At 36.0% G+C, this 23,483-nt stretch overlaps 1 protein-coding gene across 1 annotated transcript in view; it reads right to left on the bottom strand.

The window, feature by feature from the left end:
* Window positions 1-23,483, bottom strand: part of LOC122487448 (contactin-6-like) — a 295,894-nt gene that overhangs the window by 105,295 nt on the left and 167,116 nt on the right. Inside the window, 2 exon segments of the mRNA XM_043587958.1 lie at window positions 10,190-10,292; window positions 12,575-12,778. Coding sequence (XP_043443893.1) covers window positions 10,190-10,292; window positions 12,575-12,778 — 307 coding nt within the window.

Below are 23,483 nucleotides of genomic sequence, written 5' to 3'. Positions count from 1 at the left end.
AATCAGTGAGACTCCCAGAGTGAGTATCCTTGACTCTTTCTTCACCAAAAATTTGTAAGGAAAGAGCAGATCCCAAGAAAAATGTATCATCATGTGTTGTTACACCCATTCTATTTTCAGCAGCCTGCAAACTCCACAGGGCTTTCATGTAATTTTCTTTATTTCCCCGGAGCCTAGCCTGGTGTCTGTGGCTTGTAGAATTCCTTCTGACTGGCTGACTAAATAAATGAAGGAATAAAGGAATTAATGATTGAATGTGGCATTCAAAGCATATTTGCTGAGTTAACAAATACTTGTGTTCAATTTGCCAAATGAGTGTAGGAATGACAATAACCCTTATACATGTTATTGAACACAGAACTTTGAAATGGTAAAGGTATTATTCTGAGCAAGTCTTTGAGGATTATATTAGCACAAAAATATAATGCATGGGGTGCCTGGGTGGCTCAGTTGGTAGAGTATGCAATTATTAATCTTCAGGTCATGAGTTCAAGCCCCACAGTGGTTGTAGAGGTTACTTGATTAAAACAAAACAAAACAAAACAAAACTAACAAACAAAAATGTGTTTTTGCATATGTAATGTGAATATATAATGTTATGTGTATGTGTATATATAATGTAAATGTATATATGTGTATATATAATGTATGTGTATGTATACACACATACATAAATATTTATATATGTGTGTATATATATACACATGTATATACATGTATATTTACACATGTATATACACATGTATATACACACACACACACACATATAAAATGCAGAGATCCTTTCTCTCCTGTGTGTTCCTTTTTACCTCCTCAGTTAAAGCAGCACTGACAATTACCATAATTAATAAAATTGTTAGTATTTATTGATTACCTCTTATGGGCCAGGAACTTTGGTATATAAGTAGGTAAGTTTAATAGTATTTCCAGTCCTTACAATAATTCTACTCTATCTATCATTCATCTATCTATCTATCTATCTATCTATCTATCATCTATCATCTATCATCTATCTATCTTCTACCTAATTTTGCCTTTGTCTTACAGACAAGTAAACTCATCAGAGTAGTCCAGCTATTCACAGGGGAATTTAGAACTTAAACACTGATCTTTTTGATTTCAAAGTCTACACTTTTTCCAGAAAGCAATGCTGTCTTGAAATGTTAGTGAATCCACTAATAAGTCATTCAGTCCTAGGATGAGTGCATGTGTATGTGTGCTTGCTGAGGATTAATGTCCTTCAATTTTTGAAAGATTGGCTTGAATATTTGTCAGTTCCCAGATGTGCATGCACAGCAAAGGGGGGGGGTAGTTTATGAAGTTTACCATAGAATTTACCAGAATTTTCAATTTACCTCAAACAACATCGTATCACAATAACATGCAAAGCAATTAACAAGCACCTAAAGACTAGGTCTCAGTGTGGGGCAAATGGGACAAAACATACATGGAATAATAATATTCTGCTCTCCAGCTACTCAATTCAATGAGGGGGAAAAAAAGCCAACTTACTTACAAGTCATGCAATTAGGAAAATTTTACGATACTTCTTTGATTTCTTTTAAAGCAACTGTTAAAGGCCTAAAAAATGTAAACGTACCTAGTTTGATTTGAAAATGCCATTGTCCTCCTGAGGTACCATAGTGACCTTTCTGTGGTATAATTTACAATGATATCCATATGTGTAAGAGAAAAAAGTAAACAGTAGATAGCTTCTCTGTCATCTGAAAGTTCTGGAATACCTAAAAACATCTTGTTGAAACTTCAAATTTATTGCTTAACATTAATAGCCATGCTGGGTATCTTTTCCTTCATAAATTAGAAAAAAATAAATAAGATATACATGTCTACATAAATATAGTCCTGTGTGAAGGCTTCAGAACACATAGAACATTCAGTGCTGCTACTAATTTTATTTACATTTCTGAGCACTAACAGCAATGTTTCTAAATTAAGGTTAAAAAAAGAAGAAGAAGAAGAAGAAGGAAAATGTGTTTGGTTGTTTCTAAGAGAAGTATTAGAGTTATGAGGGATATCAGTTTAATTTCTTCACTAAGAGCAAAGGCCTATATTTCCCTAAAAGGAGACACTAAAATCTATCCGTCAATCATACTACATTTGCATAGCACCTACAAACAGAGTTTCTTAGGGTGTTTCACAATATAGTTAATTTGCAGCTTAGGTAATTAAGAGTCTGCCATGTTGAACAAATGAGACAAAGCTGAGACTTGAAAGCTGTGATCACGTCAGTTCTGAAACCCCAACACGGAAAGTGAGTTACACATCCCCAAAGTCATAGCAATTAAAGTTCAAGCAGGTATCTCAAGTTCTGTCTTAACTCTATATTCATGCTAGTCTATGGTGTTTTAGGATGGTCAGATTCTATGAGTCAACACTCGAGTCAGCTTTCCCGAGACCTCACTCTCTAGTCACCCTGCCTGCCTGATGGCAGCAGTCTCCCACATGGGTTTCTGTCACTGAAACTGTGTTTTCTGTTCCATCTCTAATCATCTATCCCAGGTTTTTATAAATGGTAGATACTGCTATCATCTCATACAAACCCATGGGGGGAATGCTCCTCAGTGGACCTGATTGATTTTTGGAAATGCTTCTTGCCTCTTATTAAAAATCGCCTGGATTTTAAAAAAGGTTATCTTTTTATTTATTTTTTTATTTTTAATACATAAAGATAAGGCTCACTTGTTGCTGAAATGTTAGTAATTACAGAGACTCTAAATGGGAAATACATCTATAATTCCATTCCTCAGACAAAATCTTTTAAATATTTTACTGAAATTTTTCAAGACTTTGTGAGGAAAACATTTATAGAATTGGGGCTAACTGCCTCTACCCACAGGGAATAAATTCATATATTAAAAGATAATTTAATGTAAATATCAAATGGCTATGAGTGTGAGTTTTGAAGTCGGAATCAGTGAAATTTACATTTCAATTCCAGAGTTAAATTTATGTTGATTTAGACACTTAATTTCTCTAAACTCCACTGCATTCACCTTCATAATTAGCATTAAAAACAATATCTGGCTTCTAGCTATGTTCAAATCACTGGGACTATATTTACCCTCCTACTGGAAACAAATGAAAACCTGGACAATTACATGAGGAAAAAACCTGATCCCAGAAACAGAACAATGGACAGCACAAAACTGTGATCCCTGAAGGAGGGGAAATACATGAAGCAAGCCTTTGGTATCTTGGTTTTTCTATCGACAGGCCCTTTCCAGAGGAAAGAATCAGGAAGGGGAACCTAAATAGGGCATTACTGTTTCACTGAGTTCAGGAGACACATGAGGCCAAAGCTACTAGATTGTACAACAGAGTATCAGAGAGGATGGGATTATGAAAAGAAAGTGCACAAGTGTATCACGTGGAACTGAGCATACAACAATTTTCAGAACTCAAACAGGGCTGTAAGACAGCAGATTTCCTCCAAGCTATAGAAGAGAAATTTAATAAACACTGGAGCATTCAGTAGGGGCATGCATCTAACTAGTTAACTAGCCTGAGACTAAAGTCTACTCTATAGCTAGCTAGGCTTCATAATAAGCCACAGAAAGATCAAGTAGATTCATAATACCTTAAATCCTGTCAATAAAATCTAGTATTTTAAATATACACCACAATATGGCATATAACAACATAACATTATGTCTATAATTCAAGCTAAATTACCAGATAACCTAAAAAGCATAAAAATGAGAATCATGACTAGGAGAAAAAGAAGTCAACAGAAACAGATTCATAAATTACAAAGATGATAGAATTAGCAAGGACTTTCATATTATCAGTGGGGCCCTGTATAACAGCAGGGCATTATACCTGATAGAATATGCAGACTCAGGCTCTACTTGAGAAAGAGTCTCTACAGGAAAACCAAAGACAGCAGGGGAGACCAAAGACAATAGAGAAAATGTTACCTTCTGACACCATAGCTACAGGAAACAAAGGTGGTAAACAGTAAACACAGTTTAACTCCTTGCTAGATAAACCTCACCCTAAAATCTAGTTACCTCAATTCCTTCTAACTGATAAACCTCATCAGTAGTTCAACAACAACAACAAAAATACAAAGCATGTTGATAAGCAGTCTTCAGAGACAAAAACAAGCAAGGGAACCATACTCAAACATGGCAAATATTTTGGGATTATCAGACTGGAAATTTAAAATTACTATGATTAATGTGCTGAGGGCCCTAATGGAAAAAAAAGAAAGCAGACAACATAAAAAAACACATTATTAATGCAAGCAGAAAAAAATGAATTTGTAAGAGATGATCAAAAGAAAATGCTAGAAAGAAAAACCATTGTAATACAAATGAGAATTTTTTTTTTTTAACGTTCATTTATTTTTGAAACAGAGAGAGACAGAGCATGAACAGGGGAAAGGCAGAGAGAGAGGAAGACACAGAATCTGAAACAGGCTCCAGGCTCTGAGCTGTCAGCACAGAGCCCGACGCGGGGCTCGAACTCACGGACTGTGAGATCATGACCTGAGCCGAAGTCGGACGCTTAACTGACCAAGCCACCCAGGCGCCCCAAATGAGAATTCTTTTGATGGACTCACCTGTGGACTGAATATAGCTGAGGAAAGAATAAGTGAACTACAAGAAATATCAGTCAAAGTTTTCCAAACCAAAACACAAAGAGAAAAAAAAGAATGAAAAACTAAAAAACCCACAAACCCTCAGAATATCTAAGAACTGTGGGCAATTATAAATGGTGCAACAGATGTCTACCAGAAATACCAGAAGGAGAACAGAGAGGAAAATGAATAAAAGAAATCATTGAAGTCATGATGGTTGGGGATTTTTCAAAATTAACAACAGCTACCAAGTCCTAGTCGCTGGAAGTTCAGAGAACACCAAGCATGATACAAGTCCCAAAAACTAGCTACACACTCAAGAGGAGGAATATTCCATGGGGAAAGAGGGGATATTGTCTAATTATACAAGTCTGCATGTACTGCTTTCCAAAAACATGTCACAAAAACCAGTAAATATTTTGGGAACTGTCTTAGGTTCTAAAAATGAAAAACTTAATAAGAATAAGAGATGACATTGACCTTTCTTTCCCCCTTGTATCCACCTATTCACCTGATTTCCTCCTTCCCTCCCTGTCTTCTTCCTTCCCTTTCTCTATTTATCTCTCTTATTTACCAAAATATGTAAATCCTTGTTTAAATGAATATGTAGTTGATAGCAAAAAAGCATTCACTAGTCGTTTAACACAAGTGTTTAGAAAGAGTGTTAATAAGAAATAGAACTTTGATTTCATTCCTCCCCAGATTAGCTTTGCTCAGTTTTGTGTTTATCGGACATCTTACAAAGAAGTGTGGCATCTCAGAAAGTGAACAAGGAGATTCAAACTTACTTGTACAAAGTAGTCCCTATATTTGGAAAAAAAAAAATAACTAAACCCAAATGCGGCATGGCAATATATTCATGAAGAGATGTCAGAGAATATGATCTATAATTATCTTTCAGTAGAGTTTCTAAAAACACTTTGTAATAAACGTGCAAATATAGATTTATAATTTAAGAAGCAAAGGTTTGATTTTAAACATTTTCAGATTGTTAATTCTGCCTATCACATAATTAATTTTCAAGAGAGTGTATTGTTTTTTATGTTTATTAATTTGCAAATTTTTAAAAGCTGGTAAAATATTTGAGAGATATCAAATTTTATAAGGGACCAAAAAGCATTCTCAGTATGTTTGCACTAGTTCAACTGCAATGCAATTTGCTCTCTGAGAACTGCTGGCAAGCATATATAAAAGTTCTTTTTGATATACATATGTATAATTTTGCAAAGTATACAAAAATTTTCATATAAATTTTGTCTATCTGAAGAAATGAGAAATGTATCTACACTAAAATTACACAAAGCATGTGTTTCTTATACTGGATATTTTAACACTATCACTTGGACCCAGAGGATGCTTTGGACTTTCTGTTTTAACCCCAAGGACATAATCATAACATAATCAAAACATAATCTCAACATTGATTAATTTTGTCACATAAAATCTTATGGAGTATACTCCATTAAATGAATTATTTCCTTGACAATTTTCTATGAAGTGCAGTTAAGTAATCTTCATCATTTCCCATTCTTCTTAATTTTATTTCCTCTGCAACAAATCTTTTAGGTATAAATTTAACAATGAATGTACCATTTTTCCATCAAGTTGTTTCTGGACATACACATGAGATTAAACATTTCACGAGGGTTTTTTTTTAACCTATTATTTTTCCAACTTAAATTTTCCTGAGTCGAATACTGCTAGTACAAATTATATCAGGAAGCTTAGGTATTCCCACATATTTTTAAGGTAATAAATTTTACCATATGTAGTTTCACTAGCTGTCACGTTTTAATGTATTGACTGTTTCCATCACCATGAGGTTAATTAAAGAGATGATTTCACTTATTGCTAAATCATTCCATTTGAGACTTTTAAACAATTTATCTCATATATCCTAAGGCTTCAGTTCCCTTGTTTGGATTATTAATCTACTCATTCCATTTACTTCCAATGTATTCCTTTAGTATGTACTCATGACTGAATCCTAAGAGTGAAGTCAAATGGTGAACTCTAAATGGGATGGTCAAAGTTTCCTAACTCTGCCTTTTTTCTTTCTTCCACTCCTCCATTTCATAGCAAGCTGAGCTTGAAATTGAGTGTGGATATTTTTTGTAAACATTTTTAAATTTTATTTATTTATTTTGAGAGAGAAAAGAGGCAGCACAAGTGGGGCAGTGGCAGAGGGAGAGGGAGAGAGAGAGAATCCCAAGCAGGCTCTGTACTGCCAGCACAGAGCCCAATGTGGGGTTTGAGCTCTCAAACGGTGAGATCAGGACCTGAGCTGAAACCAAGAGTCAGATGCTTAACTGACAGATCCACCCAGGCGACCTGAGTGTGTATTTTAAGCAATATTTTGAGTGCCATAAATATATCTTTCCAAAATGCAGTCCAAGTTATAACATAACGATCCATCTGTTTTAATGCATGGCATGTGTGCAGGTGTGGGTATGGGTGTGTGTGGTAAGAGGGGAGAGAGGGAAAAAGATGGGGCTGGGGGCGAGAGTGAGAGATAGAGAGAGACAGAAGGGAATGTGGCAAAGATTTATACTTGATCAGTTCAGGTGAATGATATGTATGATTGAAGTGATTGTGCAGTTATTACTCTTCCAGTATTTCTGTAGGTTTGAGTTTTTAGAAATGAAATGTAGAAATAAATAAAATTAGGAAACCTGATATGTGAGCACTCCAGAACCTTTATTAATCAACTAAGTTTTCTCCTTACTGCTGCTCTTTTCTACCCCAGAACTGACTCTGTTTGTTGCTCTCTCTTATACTGGCATTAGTATGCGACAGAAAAGGAATGAGCTGCAGTGATGAGAACTTGTGTACCCTCTGAGATACCTGTTTCTAGTTCCATCATACCCACTAACTCAAACACTGGTTAGACAAAAGATAATTGATTTTGAATTTTGGGTTCAGAATAACTCAATGAACATTCACTGCCTAAGCACCAAGTTCAATGCTAAATGTTCTTTATGTGTATTATCCACTTCATACTTCAAAATAAACATAAAAGGCTGGTATCACATTAAGTCCTCTCGGATGAGTACATGTTAATTTGTGGAGCTTAAGAAGCATGTTGCTAACAGTCAGACAACTCTTGAGAAAACTGGGAATTGAATCTGTCTTCACTGGTTTCACGAGCAACTATCTTAATCATTTATTCAAAAGATTCTAAGTTCAGAACTTAAAATGAGGTGTGACTAGCTTTGAATTGCCCTTGTGTTAACAGGAGCTTAAATTGATTAGGTTATTTATCCAATTTGAGCCTCAGTTTTCTCATATATAATGAAAATATGATATACCCTGAATAATTATGAGGATTACATATACGTATATACAATCTAAACTCTTACTAACAAATGTTTAACAAAGTTAACTTATTTATATGAAATTCCTGAGAACCAGCCTCAATAATTTTCAAAGTTTTCTTTATGTAAGAATATTTTCTTTAATTACAGGAATCAATCCATATTCCCTGATGCCAAATATGATAGAATCAGCTATAAATGAAATTTCAGTTGCTATCTTTCATTGTTTTTTTTTAAGTAAATTGTCTAATTCTCAAAGTATTTTGCTGACGCTTTATTTTTTTTTATAAACTTTAATTTTGGAGAAAGCTTGAAAATGGTGAAAGTTTGTCATGTCTTAAAAGGCAGGAAGACAAAAACTGTGACAGAAAGTTCCCATTTGTCCTTTTCTTATGCATGATTTAATCAGTCAATAATTATTTATTGGACACATACTGTGGAACCAATACTGTATGAAAATAAAATATGGTATTTTGAATACATGAAAAATGAGTACCTTCAGAAATTTAACTTAAAGATCTACAAAATTTCATATAGAAAGTGATGAGGGAGTGTGGGGCAAGCAGAGGGCAAAATACAGGTTGGCACTGCAGCCCCTGAGGTGGAGGATGTGTGATATTCCTCAGACACTCCTGGCTACCCGAGAACAAAGGACAAGGGTTTGGTGCCTGCCATGGTGATGTGGGAAACTAAGGCAAATGAAAAATTAAATTCCCTTACTGCCTATAGCCCACTGACAAGTCCTTGAGACTGGCAGAGTGACCTCCCTCTAGGACCTCAGCTGCCTCCATGATGTCACTTTGCTGGGGGCAAAAGAGACCCTTAGCTTAACATTATCCCCAACTCGAGGATCCTGTAAGTCTACTCCCTTTATCTCAACTGCCCCAAGATACACACAATCATATGCCAAGCTATGGGGCCCCTGATAACACACATCTGAAGGGTGTCATGACTGAGGTTTCACTAAATGGTAATAAATGCCATTTCCCTAGCAACAGCTAGCCCCTCAAGATCCTGGAAACCTTGCTTCCAAAATACCTTAGAGACCTACCCTGACCCCCTCCCAACCTGAGAGTATATAATGAGTTACCAGTCATGACCCCAGGGCAGCTCTTCCTGCCCATGGCTCCTGTGCCCATGTTTTAATAAATTCACCCTTTTTGCACCAAAGACATCTTCAAGAATTATTTCTTGGCTGTTGGCTACAGAACCACCCCACCATCACCCTAAAACTACATCAGAAAGGAACTTAAAAGGGTTTAGTAGCCAGCATTATTTGGCTTGCTCAGTATATTTACTTAACAACAAAATGGAAACTTTAAAAAACATTTTTCAAATTTGTAATGTAAATCCCTTTTTCTAAATGTGGTGCCTGCTTTCAGAATACACTGTATTTAGAGGTGAACCTTCAAATTTGATAGCGTCACGTCTCTTATGATTCAAAATATGTTCTATAGAAAAGAAAAGTCATCATTACCTGGGAGCTTGTTAGAAAGGGAGAAATCAAGCCTCCCTCCAGACCTACAGAACTTCAGTTTAACCATGTTGCCAGGTGATTAATTCATCTGCACCCTGTTTTTAAACAGCAGATCTAGTCTAGCCATCCATCTCTTGGTGATGTGGGTACTCTTATTTACAGGCATAAGAGTGAAGTGTGCATAGTGCCTTTTGGCACAAAGAGATGTCTGCACATTTTATGCAAAATTGCAGATATTTGACTGCTTAAACACATTCCAAACCTGTTGGCTGATAAACACTCATCTGCGGGAAACAAAGTGCCTCCACTACAGGGCAAGTTGAGCTCAATTCTAATGATCTGCTATGAACAATGGTCTTTAATTAGTTTTATTTTGGAAACTTGCAGTTGCAGGTTTTTCATTTAAGAGAACTGCTGATTAATCAAGCAAGAAGACACTCCAGGCAATATATTTCTGGCTGTAGGACAAGATGGAGTGAAGGGCATGTTGAAGTTTTAGTGACTTGCTCACCGTCTTATACAAGTACACATATTCCTTTGCAAGATGCTGCCTAAATGGTACTCATTATGCTCAAAGTAGAGGAACTATCAATACATTCGGGGAGAACTGCAGGCCCACTCATTTTCAGAGTATGAGGCATGTTTGTTTAAATTCCAATCAGAAAGTTCCACTTTTGCCCAGCATTTGAAATCTATTTGGTAATTTACCTTACAGCAATCTTTGAATAACAAAAAGGTTTTTTTTTTTTAAATTAAACAACCAGAAACAAAACAAAACAAAACAAAAAACCTTACTTTCCAAGGGCAAAGCATTCCAGTTTTACAGATGAATCCTTTGCAGCTTGTATAGTTTCAGGAAAACGCACTTCAATCTTTGGTTCATATTCCCCCATCACACCTGTTAAATATCAAAAGAGCTAGCAGCATTTCTGGAGAATAGAAGTTTTCTGTGAAGTAAATGCTTCATTAACCAAAATCTGATTATTTTGTCCTTCAATTAACAATATTTTTATATACTTTAATGAGTGACAGAGGGCAAAGAAAAACTACATGATGCTACTTACAGAATTAACTCATTCCCGTCTTCTTAAATAAGAAATATCTAAAATATATCAAAGTATCAGAATAGAGGCATCCCACATTTCCCTGTATTCCATATTAGAATCTTACAAAAAATGTGTCTTCCAATTAAGGAACGAATGCATCTAGAATATAAAATGTTTCTGAATTATCAAGAACATTTGTTCTCTAGAGATATCCAGATCTATCACCCCTTCACAGAACTCATGGGGCCACATCTGTTCAGGAGTAAGGAAATTTTCAGTTAACACTGTATACAGTCTCTTAATACAAAATAACAGTATTTTTGCAACAAAACCTATAAAGTAGTAACAACAGTTGAGATAAATAATGGCATAAATACTCTTACGCCAGTTCATTAAGAATTTACTGCTAAATGGTTTTGATGTATGTACACTTATAAAAAAGTGATGTATGTACACTTTAAAAAAAACTCTGTTATATAGTTTTAAGTTTTTCAATAAGGAATTATGGATATGGGATAAGAATAAGACAGTAGTCAAATATATTGTAAACATGCTACCTACCAGAGGTGGAACAGAAATCTATCTTTAGGCTATCCTCATTAACTTAGCTAATTTAATCACTGGCAAATCAAGATTCTTCAAAATTTTGGATCCCCCCACTTTTTTTTTCTTACTTACATACCAAACACTAGAATAATACATTCTAAAAATAAATGGTTTATTGGTGGCCAGTGTAACCACACAAAAGCTAAAACTTACAAAATATATATCAAATAAAAATACTTGATTTTTAAGACGTTGATCATTCCAAACATTTAAAGAAGCTATGGTTGAGGAGGTAGAGAGCACTAGTTACTAGTTCAGTCAACTACGTTGGTTAAATTTTCTAGGTTCTATTCTCTTGACATCTGATATTTCTTCAGGGACTACTTTTAGAAGAGGTTTGATATTTTTTATATTATACTATTAACATTAATATGGTATAAGTCTTCTGATCTCTTTTTACCACATATGCATTAAAGAGAATAGAGGGGATGGGAGTATGAAGGAATTAAGAAGGGGAGAAGCAGAAACTACAAGTAGACCAAAAAAGGAAAAACATGGTAGAATTTATATGCATATTATTGGCTTATGAGCTCTTTCTGTCGTGAACAGAGTACTCACTGAAGGGGAGATACTGTGAATAAATCTAGTGGTTGCTGAATTCTGAATTAAGACTATGCAAATATATTTGGATACTTAGTGATTATAAAAACTCTGCCATAAGAACTCCTTGTATGGAATTGGTTCCATAATTCTGTTAGCTGTTATTAGCATTATGTTCTTGCTTTTCTTAAAATGCTCAGAGAGGAGAAAAACTCTATGAGGTACTACATTTCCAGCCCAAATCTGATCATAAAATGCATCAACAGGTTTTCTCTCTTTACATTTACCACTGTGAATATTTAAATAAAGAATCAACTGGAGGGTTATTCTACTTTCTTAACTTCCCTAGGTTTTCCAGCTTTCTAAATCTTGTGCCAGCTATGACTTGACGAAGCTACAAGACTCATCAGAGACCAATCTGAATTCTGTTCCTTGGAGGACTATAATTAGTACGAATCCTGTGTTTCATTCCTCTTTGGAATGCTTGTAATTAATGTTTGCTGCTTTGCTTTCCTTGGATGTGAACCTTTTTTTCCCCATTTTGCCAGCCAGGTAAATAAAGGATGAACAAAAAGACAAATATGAAAGAGAAAGAGGCATTAAAGAAAGGCTGCATCATATGCTCACTGAAAACACAGTATTCGATTAATAAGTTTGGCAGCACCCACACGTGCACACACACACGCCTACTTCTCCAAACAAACTTTTGTTTACATAAAATGTTCCTTAAGCAAAGAAAGTATCTGATCCAATGCCAAAGAGATGGTGCAATATACTCAGAATCATGTATACTGTACCGTGTGAGTGAGTTATAGAATTTTCTACTATCTTTTTATGATTTCTGATTTTCATCATGGTTGTCGATGAAACCTCCACTCACTCATGATGTGGCTCCTCTGAACCAGAGGGCAGCAGAAAGCTCTAGAGAACTCCCCAGGCTTCAAGAGCAATGGACAAAGTATATTCCCAAGAGACCTCATCATCTTACCATCAGTGCGCTGCACTAATGGGGTGGGTGGTCCTTGAACACTTCTCTGGGCTTCCTTGTTTGTTATGAAGCAAGTATAGTTGCCCACATCTGATGGTTCCACTTTGGCAATGTATAGGTTTCCTGTCTCTTGTGATACAAACCGTCTGTTGTCCTCTTGGACATATAAGGGGTTATCATTGAAAGTCCATGCATAAGATAAATCTGGAAAACAGAAAAAAAAAGTGTTATCTTTGTTGTATTCACTCTTACCTGAAACTTCTGTGTCCTCCTCTCCTTAACTGGAATAAAATTGTGTCCCTGTTTGTCTAGTTTATGACTGTTGTCCTGTTATAATTGTAATATTCCCTTATATTCAAATATATCCAAATTTGGATGATAAATTATATGGTCATCCTGCCCTTCATTAGCTTTGTTCGATTAGGAATGAAATGATGGGCATTAAGAGAATAAGTAGATGATATATATAATTTACATATATAAGTGGATTATATATATATATATATATTTGCATATATATACACATTATATATTGCGTATATAAAAGGGATGATATATATATGCTTTATATATATAAGTGGATGATATATATACATATTTATATATATATATGATTTATATATACAAGTGGATGATATATATGATTTTTATATATAAATGGATCATATATATATATAAGTATATGAGTATATATATATATATATATATATATATGATTTCCAGAGATTAATTGATGTATATGTATATGTTAAACATACCATAAAATGCACAGATCTAAAACATTCAGTTTACTTATTTGTAACAATTATAAACCCTATATAGCCACCCTGCCAAAATAAAATATGGAACATTTCTATCTCTTCAGAAATTTCCTTATGTCTCCTTCTGGTCAATCTCTACCATTGTAACTACTACCTAATTTCTATCATCATAGATTATTTCTGTATATATTTGGGTTTCACAAGAATGAAATCAAATAGAATGTACTATTTTGTATATGATTTCTTTTAACACATATATAGTTTTAATGTTCATCTACGTTGTGTGACTATCAGTACTCCTTTGCTTTCTATTACTGGGTAATATTCCATTTTATAAATAGACCACAATTTGTTCAGCCACTTTCTCGTTGATGAGCATTTGGATTGTTTCCAGGTTGGGACCATTATGTATTAGGTTGAAATAAACATTCTTTTATAAGACTGTCTATTGACATTTTCATTCCTCTTGGATAAGGTCCTAGGAGTGAGACTTAAGGTAGATAGACATATGTTTAACTTTATAAGAAACTACAAAAGAATTTTCCAAAGTTGTTGTATCAGTCAATCTCTCTACCAGCATTATATATGTGAGAGTTACAGCTGTTTCACATCTATGCACAAATCACATGTCTGTCTTTTTAAATTTTAGCCAGAAATCTTGGAACAAAGAAAAATATTCTCATGGATTAAGGTTTTTAAGTGTGATACTATCTGAAACCTAAGACATTGTGTATACCATGAAAACTAGGTAGAACTGAACTTATGTCTAAGGAAGTAAAGAATATAACTGGTTCAAATGCGGAGGTACTGGGGGTGAAGAAGGGAAATACACATGGTTGAAAACATCTTCACCTGCAGATGAACTTGGAAACCACACACTAGGAAATCACAGCTCATAGAACAGTTGAAGCAACTAGGGGCCTCTTGGTCAGGCAGAGGCTTTGGGCCATCATTGTCATCTGCACTTTTATTAAAAATGGGTGCAGAAGCATGATACGGTAAAGCCAAAAGAGACTAATTATTTCTGATATGTTCTAGAAGTCTACCCCAGGTGGAAGCAGACCGGCTGAAACATTTTTCACTAACCTTACTGAATTTAAATTCTCTAAAGGATGAGGAGGCAAAACAGATCGATAGCTATTCTTCCCTTAAATTTCATCTACATAGAAACACTCATGAGAAAGTGGGAGTATGGGAATGTTGCCATCTTTATCACCTCTTTCTCCGAGGAAAATATATAAAGCATTAACAATACACTATCAAAGATTACAAAGCAGAGGAATGATGAGCATTGCTTGAGATGTTACACTTAGGAAACCAGACTTTAGAAAGCATAAAAAGAAGGAAGGAAGGAAAGAGGGAGGAAGAAATAAGAGCCTACAGATAGACCATTAATAGTGGGGAAGAGCCAAAGCATTAAATTCTAACAATAATTCATAAGTTATTTTAGTAAAAATGAATTCATCTATACTGACACAACTCTGATAATTCTCAGGAAGGAATAAAATATGAGAGGATATGTCAGAGAACAATCAACAAAAATTCCACTTATGTATAGAATGTGAAAATGCAGAGAGTGGCATTAAGCCTATAAAAGTAGTATTCAGATAGAAAAAAATCAAAGATGTATGGTTATGTGTAAAGTATGTTGTAAATCAAGATATTTAGCATTGTGTGTATGTGCATGTGTATATGTGTGTCTATATAAATTATTTAATTCAGCAACCTAGAAATGTATACAATGGTGTTCTTAGGGTAAGAGAAAGAAATACAAAAGACTTTTACTCTCTACATAATGTGTTTTTGTCATATTACAATTTTTAATTACTATATAATATTTGTACAAATGGGAAAAATAGGATGAAAATCATGTCAGGAAAGCTAAACACCAGAATGAATTACAACTTGTAAAACAATAGATGAATAATATTTTTCATCCTTACTCTGAACCATTCAGACTGGAGTATCATGTTTTATGCAGAGCACATTAGAATCACGAAGCAAGCTTGTTAAAATACAGATATCTAGGGGGGCCTGGGTGGCGCAGTCGGTTAAGCGTCCAACTTCAGCCAGGTCATGATCTCGTGGTCCGTGAGTTCGAGCCCCGCGTTGGGCTCTGGGCTGATGGCTCGGAGCCTGGAGCCTGATTCCGATTCTGTGTCTCCCTCTCTCTCTGCCCCTCCCCCGTTCATGCTCTGTCTCTCTCTGTCCCAAAAATAAATAAACGTTGAAAAAAAAATTAAAAAAAAATACAGATATCTAATCCTACTCTTAGCAATTTGGTTTCATTATATCTGAGTGAAGTACCATGGAATCTGTATTTTCAACACCCTACAAATGGCTCATGTGGGTGAACTGGAATATTATGTTCAGAGCACTTCTTATTGGAAGGGGAATTAAAATTCTCAAGTATATCAAGAGACAGATAACCAACATAGCAAAGGCCAGAAATTAAGTCACAAAAGAAAATGATAAGAACTTAGATTGTTACCGTGGGAGCAGGGTGAGGAAGAATAATTGAGCTGTCTTCATAGACTGAATTGCTGCCAGGTGTATGAAGGGTTAAGTAACGCCCTTTCTCTTGATGTCCAGGAGGCAAAAATAGGACTTTGGCTGTTGGGGGTTACAGAAGGCTATATGGTCTTTAATAAAGTGAAGACCATCCTAAACTTCAGGACTATAATAGCAGGTGATTTATGAGGTAACAGCTCTCTATCAAAGATGACAAAGCAGAGGAAAGATGAGCATTGCTTGAGATGTTACGAAAAAATACTTATTTTTGCAATGAATGCGAAGTTAAAGCTATGAATTGTCTACTCCACCCTCAATGTTCCTTTGATCTAAGAGTCTAATGCTTTTAGATCAAGTATGCATAAATGCAATTCACTTTTTATTTTTGAAAATATGCCTTGACATTCTTGTCCTGTTCCTGGGTATTGAATCTTCATTGCTTTTACAAGTCTCTACTGGAGTCTTTTATCATTTCATGTGGTCTCTTGCTTCTAAGTTTCTTTACTGATGTCCTTTGCTGCTTCACTTCTAAGCCTGTTACTCTGTCTCCACCAAAGAGAAGATGCTCAAAGGGTTTTTGTTTGAAACTGAGAGCTATCTAGATAGTAAATTTTTCTTCAATAAAGAGAGAAGGAAAAAATGTAGTTCAGATTCCCTTGCTGTCAGTGACTCCTCATCTTTTGAACCTTTTGTGAAATAAAGACAATCTTGAGCAAATTCCCAGGGCTATGTCCCAGCTTAGGGATCTTTATTCAATGCTGATTTGGGAAGAGGAATAATCTCTAGTTCTATGAAATCCAAGGTAACCCTCTCACTTAACAGAAATTACAAGTTGCCACTAATGCCCAAGAAATCTTTGTATTCTTTACCCTATAATCTTGAGACCTGAGACTGTAATTTCCATTTCTCCCTTGGTGAATTCATTTTCACTTTGACTGCTAAAACTTTCTGATCTATCCCTGCATGTGATGTATCTTTCTTCAATAGTGGAACATTTAGAAGTTGCCAGAAGAATGTGGTTCAGAAATAAACAAAATTATATAAAAAGTAATGAGCACTTTTATTTCATACCTGTTTCATCAATCCATAAATTCATTTTGTGAGGCTAATTGGCTATTAATAATATGCCCATTAAATAGTACAGGGTATTGGAGCTAAAAGTATAAAAGTAATTTCCCCAAATCACATTGTTTGCAAGGGGTAGGACTTGAACCTAGCTCTTTCAGATGCCAAATCCCCTAGGCTATTCTTCCTTACCCTGACACTTCTTTCTAAACACCCAAGCTCTCTGCCTACCCAAGCCTACTGAGAACTAGGACACCTGTTCCTCTCTACTCATCCTCTCCCTCCATCAACAATGTCTGTCCTGTGTTCAATTTCCTCAGAATCTCACAGAATGAAACGTTAATCTGTCACTCTCAATCACTTCAACCTGTTCGTAGCTAGTACTAGTGGGGAATAGTATGCATTTTTTAAACCACTAAGAAGTAATTATTTTCTCCAAAATGGCCTCACTAGAATAGAGATTTTGAAACTTCAGGGTGCATCACAATCACCTAGAGGACTTGGTAAAACACAAATTGCTGGGTTCTACCCTCCCGGTTTCACTCTCAGTAGGTCAGGAAAGGAACCAGAGAATTTGCACTGCTAACGAATTCCCGGGAAATGCTGAGACTGGGGGCTTCTCAGAACACTGCTTTGAAAACCATTAATACAGTGGTAATTCTCAATCTCTTCTGCATAATCATACTAGGAAGGGAAATGGCTCAGAGTTTGACAAAATGGTGGCCATCTTGTATATTTCTCTTTGGGCGGTACGTGGGAGTCTGGAAAAGAGGATGTTCCTCAGTTCATGGATTTGTGGCATGTCTGGGATGGAAGGGACCTAAAGATCCTCCAGCCCAACCTTCTCTTTTTATTGGTGAATGAGAAGAGGGGAATATGGCAGTAGTTCTGTAGTAGTTCTAGAATCCAGGTACCCCTTTGTGCTCCTCTGTGAATTGGTGAAGAAGTTAAGCTGCAAGCCCTTCCAGTCACTATATTTTCCATCCCGCCTTTCTCCCTTCTCCCTATGGGTCACCTATTCCCATCCACCCAAACAGCCAAACTACTGTGGGGGCTTTTATCTATTTTGTTCCATCATCAGCCACTGTAATGCTTAATTTGTATATTTTTAATGGGGAAAGAAAAAAAAAACACCTTACAAATTAGAAGTTTAAAATTCTTCCCATTTGGCTTTTCTTAATTAAATGTATAATTCATGAGCCACTTAAGTTGAAACCATTGAATTTTTAAATATTTTCTCCACCACCTATGACATTTATGTTATTAATGATTGTGATGCATTTTCCCTGTGATGATTCAGCAGTAACATTAGAACTGAATGATAATTGGTCCTTCCTGAAGCACTGCCTGTAGTTTCACACTGACACCATCCTCTACAACTTTATTATTAGAAATGGCAGATCTGCAGTAAGCAATTGAAGATTCTATCTGTGTTCCCTCAAGCATACAACAAACACTGTTTTCCCTAGAGCATGATTACATTTTGACATAATTTACAGCCCTATATCTTGCACTGCAATATTTAAAACACAAACACAAGAGATCCATGCTATTCTACCCATTATATGGGATGTCATTTTTATTAGAGGAGAGGTATCCCATGTGGAAGAACAATGACACTGAGAACTTCTATTGGCTCTGTAAGACAGACTTCGAAATTGGTAGCATGTGTCTAGAAGTAGAAAATACACGAGAAGAATAAAGAATCTGAAGCATTGTTCTCAGATTTAGTGGGCAAATCTCCCCTTTGGAATAACCTGGAATACGTGTACTTTACTGTAAACCTTGTGCAATGCTTTGGAGTTAAATGTGACTGGCTGTTGGGTGGTAAATCATGGGTATGCTAGCTCAGCGGCAAAGACCTAATCCAAGAAAAATAATTCCTTTTCTGGGTTGAAGTCATTGATACTGGTATTGAGCAAGTTTATGATGCAACCCAGAACACTGCCCTGACACCTTTACAGCCACTCCGATTTGAGTTCCCATTTGTTCCACAATTACTGCTTAACCACCTAGGTTTTATTAGATGCTTTTTGATTTATACACCCGTGTTCAGAATCATGGAGATAGCTGCTTTTATCATTTACAAACAACCACTAAGTAAAGGCCCTCTGAGTTCCTATTAGTGCTAGTTTCCAAAGAACTCTAGTACTGCTCATGTCCTAGAGAAGAAATGAAAACACAGCCAGTGTCTGAATGAACTTCTGAGAAACCTCCAATTGTAAGGAAGAGGGGCAAATCATGAAGGCAAATACACAAAGACCAGACTTCCTTTTTTCTGCTCAATTCCATCCTCCATAGATGAGCTAAATACAGAAAATGTAAGTGATGGGCTATTTCAGTGGTTCTCAAGCAAGGGTGATTTTGCCTGAGAGGGACTATTTGGCAAAGTCTGGAGATATTTTTCCTTCTTGTTATTGGGGGAGGGAGTGCTACTGGTACCAACAGGGCACAGGCCAGGAACGTTGCTAACCATCTTCACAATACACAGAACACAGGACAATCCCTATCACAAAGAATCGTCTCATCCTGAAGTGTCAATAGTACTGATGGTGAGAAACCCTGGGCTCTACAAATGGAAACAGGATGTAACACAAGACTTGTGTCTGATGTCATGGAAAGTAAGAGAAAACATTCTTACTGGGTATGAATAAGATTCTGAAAGTAGACACAGGAAATGTGGTGCATAGGACTCTGGTCAGTTACATGATCTTTCTGATTCTAATGTGTTACAGTAACATTATGCAAGTTAATTTACCTCCCTGGGTGCTGTTTACATAATCTCCAATAGAGATAAGAGGACTTGCTATTTCCATTTATACTTTATTCAGCAGTTATCATCTATTGTGGGCCAGATTATGTCAGATAAGATTAGGCAGGAGAATAAATGCAGTAGTGTTTACACTCAAGGTATGTCTTCTTGGTCAAGTAAACAATTACTTCTTTAAAACAATTACTCAATTTCTAGAATGGAGACATTTTCTTTGAAAGTGTTATATGAGTTGAGGTACAGAAAATGCTGAGCTGAGTGCCCAGTGTACAGGAGGTATTCATTATCTCATCCAATCATATGCTTTAAACACTACTTACACATGGTGTTAAAAGAAAAAAAGAGAGACATAGACAATAGGTCCCAAATGGAGTCACTGGTGCTAAGTCCCACATCGGCAAACCAAATTCCAGTTTCGGCCTCTCCCAGAAATGTGACCCTTAACCAGGCAATCTGGAATTACCGGGTCAGCACTTGTGAGGCAATCCACCGGACAGACCCTATCTGTCCTCCAGAGGAAGGTGACCTTGCCTGAAACAATTTACTTTGCTAGAGTGACCTCCTTGCTTTGCCTCTTTCTATCTCTAAAAGTCTTTCATTTTGTACAGCTCTTCAGAGCTCCTTCCCATTTGCAAGATGGTTTGCTGCCCAATTCATAAATCATTGAATAAAGCCAATCAGATCTTTAAATTTATTCAGTTACATTTAGTTTTTTAACAATGGTAACTTCTGAATTGATTTCTCCAAACCAGAGCTTTCCCCATAAGCATGTAAATCCAACTGCCTACTCAAAATTTTCATTGTGCTATCTAATAGACATCTGTAAGTTAAAATGTACCCAAACAAATTCCTGATGTCTCCCATTCCAAAATCTGCTCTCCCTTTATTGGTCTCATCCCAATAAATGGCATTCCATTCTTCCAATTGTTCAGTACAAAAACTACTCCTTTCTCTTACAGTCTACATCTAATCTTCCAGGAAATTATTTTAGGTATACCCTCTGAACATATAGTGAAGATGGTTATTTATTCATCTGTTTGTTGCTATCATCCCAGTTCAAGACACCATTATCTCTCCCCTGAATCACTTTTAACTCCTTATATTATTGCCCCTTTATGGTCTGTTCTCTAGAGAAAATTTTTTTATGTTTATTTATTTATTTTGAGGGAGGGAGGGAGAGAAAGAGAGAAAGCGAGTGCAAGCAGGCTCTGCACTGTCAGCACAGAGCCCAATGCGGGGCTCAATTTCACAAAGTATGAGATCATGAAGTGAGCCAAAATCAAGAGTCAAATGCTTAACCAAGTGAGCCACACAAGTGTCCCAATAATAAAATTTTTAACTGGAAGTCAGATAAATTATGTCAGTCTTTTGCTCAGTACCACACAAGGCATTCTAATCTCAGTCACAGTAAAATTCAAAGGCTCTAAAATAGCTCTAAAGTAGTGCTTATATCCTCATCTAGTCTCATGTTTGCACACTTTTCTTTCTCTATACTGGTTTTATTGCTATTCTTCTAATGTGCCAGATACAGCCCTGCCACAGGCCCCTTGCACATGTTGTTCCCTCTGCCCAAACTGCCTTTTCTCGATGTCTCACTCTCTCATTCTTTTAGTTCTTTTCTCAAATACAAACAAAGCCTACTGTGGCCTCACAATATACAATAGCAACACCCACCACTCCTGACCCACTTTAGTTTTCTCCCTAGATTTTACGACCATCTGTCATATTTTTATACTTGCTTATTATAAGATTCATGAAGGGAAAGACTTTGTCACATTGTTCTCCACTATCCCTAAAATTCACTAAAATGAGTGGCTTAGGATGTACACAATAAATATTTGTTGAGTAAATAATAGTGCAAGTTCAATAATGATGGCTATCACTGTCATTACTATACCAACAGGCAACTCTTGAGCCTGTCTGCCTTTTACACACTCAAGCAACCCCGAAGTAATGCTGTTGTTGCTGATTTGTCCTACTTACTAAGAAAACACCACTGTCATTTACTCCAGAAACAGAAGGGGGAAAAAAACTAACTAGGTAGAAGGCCATATGAAAATTTAGCACTTTTTCCTCTATGTAATTTTCCTCTTGATTCTATAACATAATTTTGAGACTTTGCTGAAAATGATTTTCCATTTATGTTGAGTTGTCAACATTTTTATTGATGAAAATACAAACGCTGGGCTCAAACAGCAGTGCTATCTTCCTACCACAGACATAGATGCTCCAAACTACTGGCATAAATTCAACTGTTGTACCAACCTAAAAGTTTTATCTGAGAAGACAATGGAATATTTCCTCTGAAACAAACTTTAAGCCTATGATGTTTATGAGCCCAGGATTGAGAATTTTATATTGAGACAATAAAGGGAAAGAATGTGCTTTACTTTAGACATGATGAAACTATAATTTCACAGTGAAGGTGATCTTAATTATTTTAGACAACATGTACCATTCTTTCACTCTGTCATTTTTAAAGAAAATTTCAGGGGTGCCTGGGTGGCACAGTCAGTTAAGCGTCTGACTTCGGCTCAAGTCAAGAACTCACAGTTTGTGAGTTCCAGCCCCACACTGGGCTTTTTGCTGACAGTGAGAAGCCTGAAACCTGCTTTGAATTCTGTGTCTCCCTCTCTCTGTACCTCCCCTGCTTGTATTCTGTGTGTGTGTGTGTGTGTGTGTCTCAAAAATAAATAAAAGATTAATTTTCTTTTTCTAAACAAAAAAAACTTCATGTGAAGCTGGGTTAACTCACTGGACCCATGAAGATCTACTGATGGTTTATTTTCAAATTCATCCAACGGCTTTGGCTTCAAGTTTTTCATCTCCATTCAAAAAGTTCAAGATAATTTTGAGTTCAGTGATGTTGCAAATGACTTATGCAGAATCTCCATTAAAGTGACAAGGCTCTTAAGCAAAAGTACATCCTTGAGGTGAGTGAAAACCCATAGTAGAAAGACTTCCCTGCAACAAAGTTCATAGTCTATCTCAAGGCTCAGTGACCCCTCCCCCAAATGAATAAGCAAAATAAATAGTGTATTGCCTCCTTTTGTCACATAAACCTAGATACAGAGAAGACATCATAGAATCCTCTAGAGATCTAGTAAAGGAAAGGAAAAATCTTTTTAGCTGACTAGTAAATTTTAGCTTTGCCAAGCACCAAGAGGCTAACTAGAAGACTTGTATTTTTCTTTCTTTCTTTTCTCTTTTTTTTTCTTTTGAGACTTGTATTTTTCTGACATGGGTATCCAAATTATGGATAATAACTATAATAGACAATAGAAGGGACTGTTGGAGATTGTGTAGAGATGAGGGAAGTCATAGACTACCAGTGAGAGAGTTTAGGAGAAAGGAAAACAATGTCTAATAGGGTATAAAGTGTTTCAACCAGATAAACATTGTAGCACTCTCTGTGGTGTTCAGGCAAAACTTTCAGAAAAATTTATATTTCTCTGTAACATTATAGAATTATATTTTTTTAGGAAGATGGAAACGGGGGCTTAATCTGGCTCTATTGGCATAGATTCAGTCACATTCATGGAGTTTATCTGTAGTTAAGAAATAGGATTAAGGAAGCAAATATACTTCTCTCCTCAGAGTATAGGGAATGGTTCCTGTTTTGTGTCCAAATATCACATTTCTAAGAGATAAAGCAGAATGTGCCAGTTTTGTGTTCTGGCATTATTGCCTAGGTTTCTTTCTCTTTCACTATGGGTCCCTTTCCTTTCGAATAAGCTTTATTTATAAATTCTCTCTTTCTAGAAGAACAGCACACTCACAGTTACCTTTAAAATTGGGTAGG

The sequence above is a fragment of the Prionailurus bengalensis genome, chromosome A2, assembly GCF_016509475.1.
Source record: "Prionailurus bengalensis isolate Pbe53 chromosome A2, Fcat_Pben_1.1_paternal_pri, whole genome shotgun sequence".
NCBI classification, from domain to species: Eukaryota; Metazoa; Chordata; class Mammalia; order Carnivora; family Felidae; genus Prionailurus; species Prionailurus bengalensis.
The sequence above is the reverse complement of the archived record's forward strand: the minus strand, read 5'-3'. Positions and strand labels throughout refer to the sequence as shown.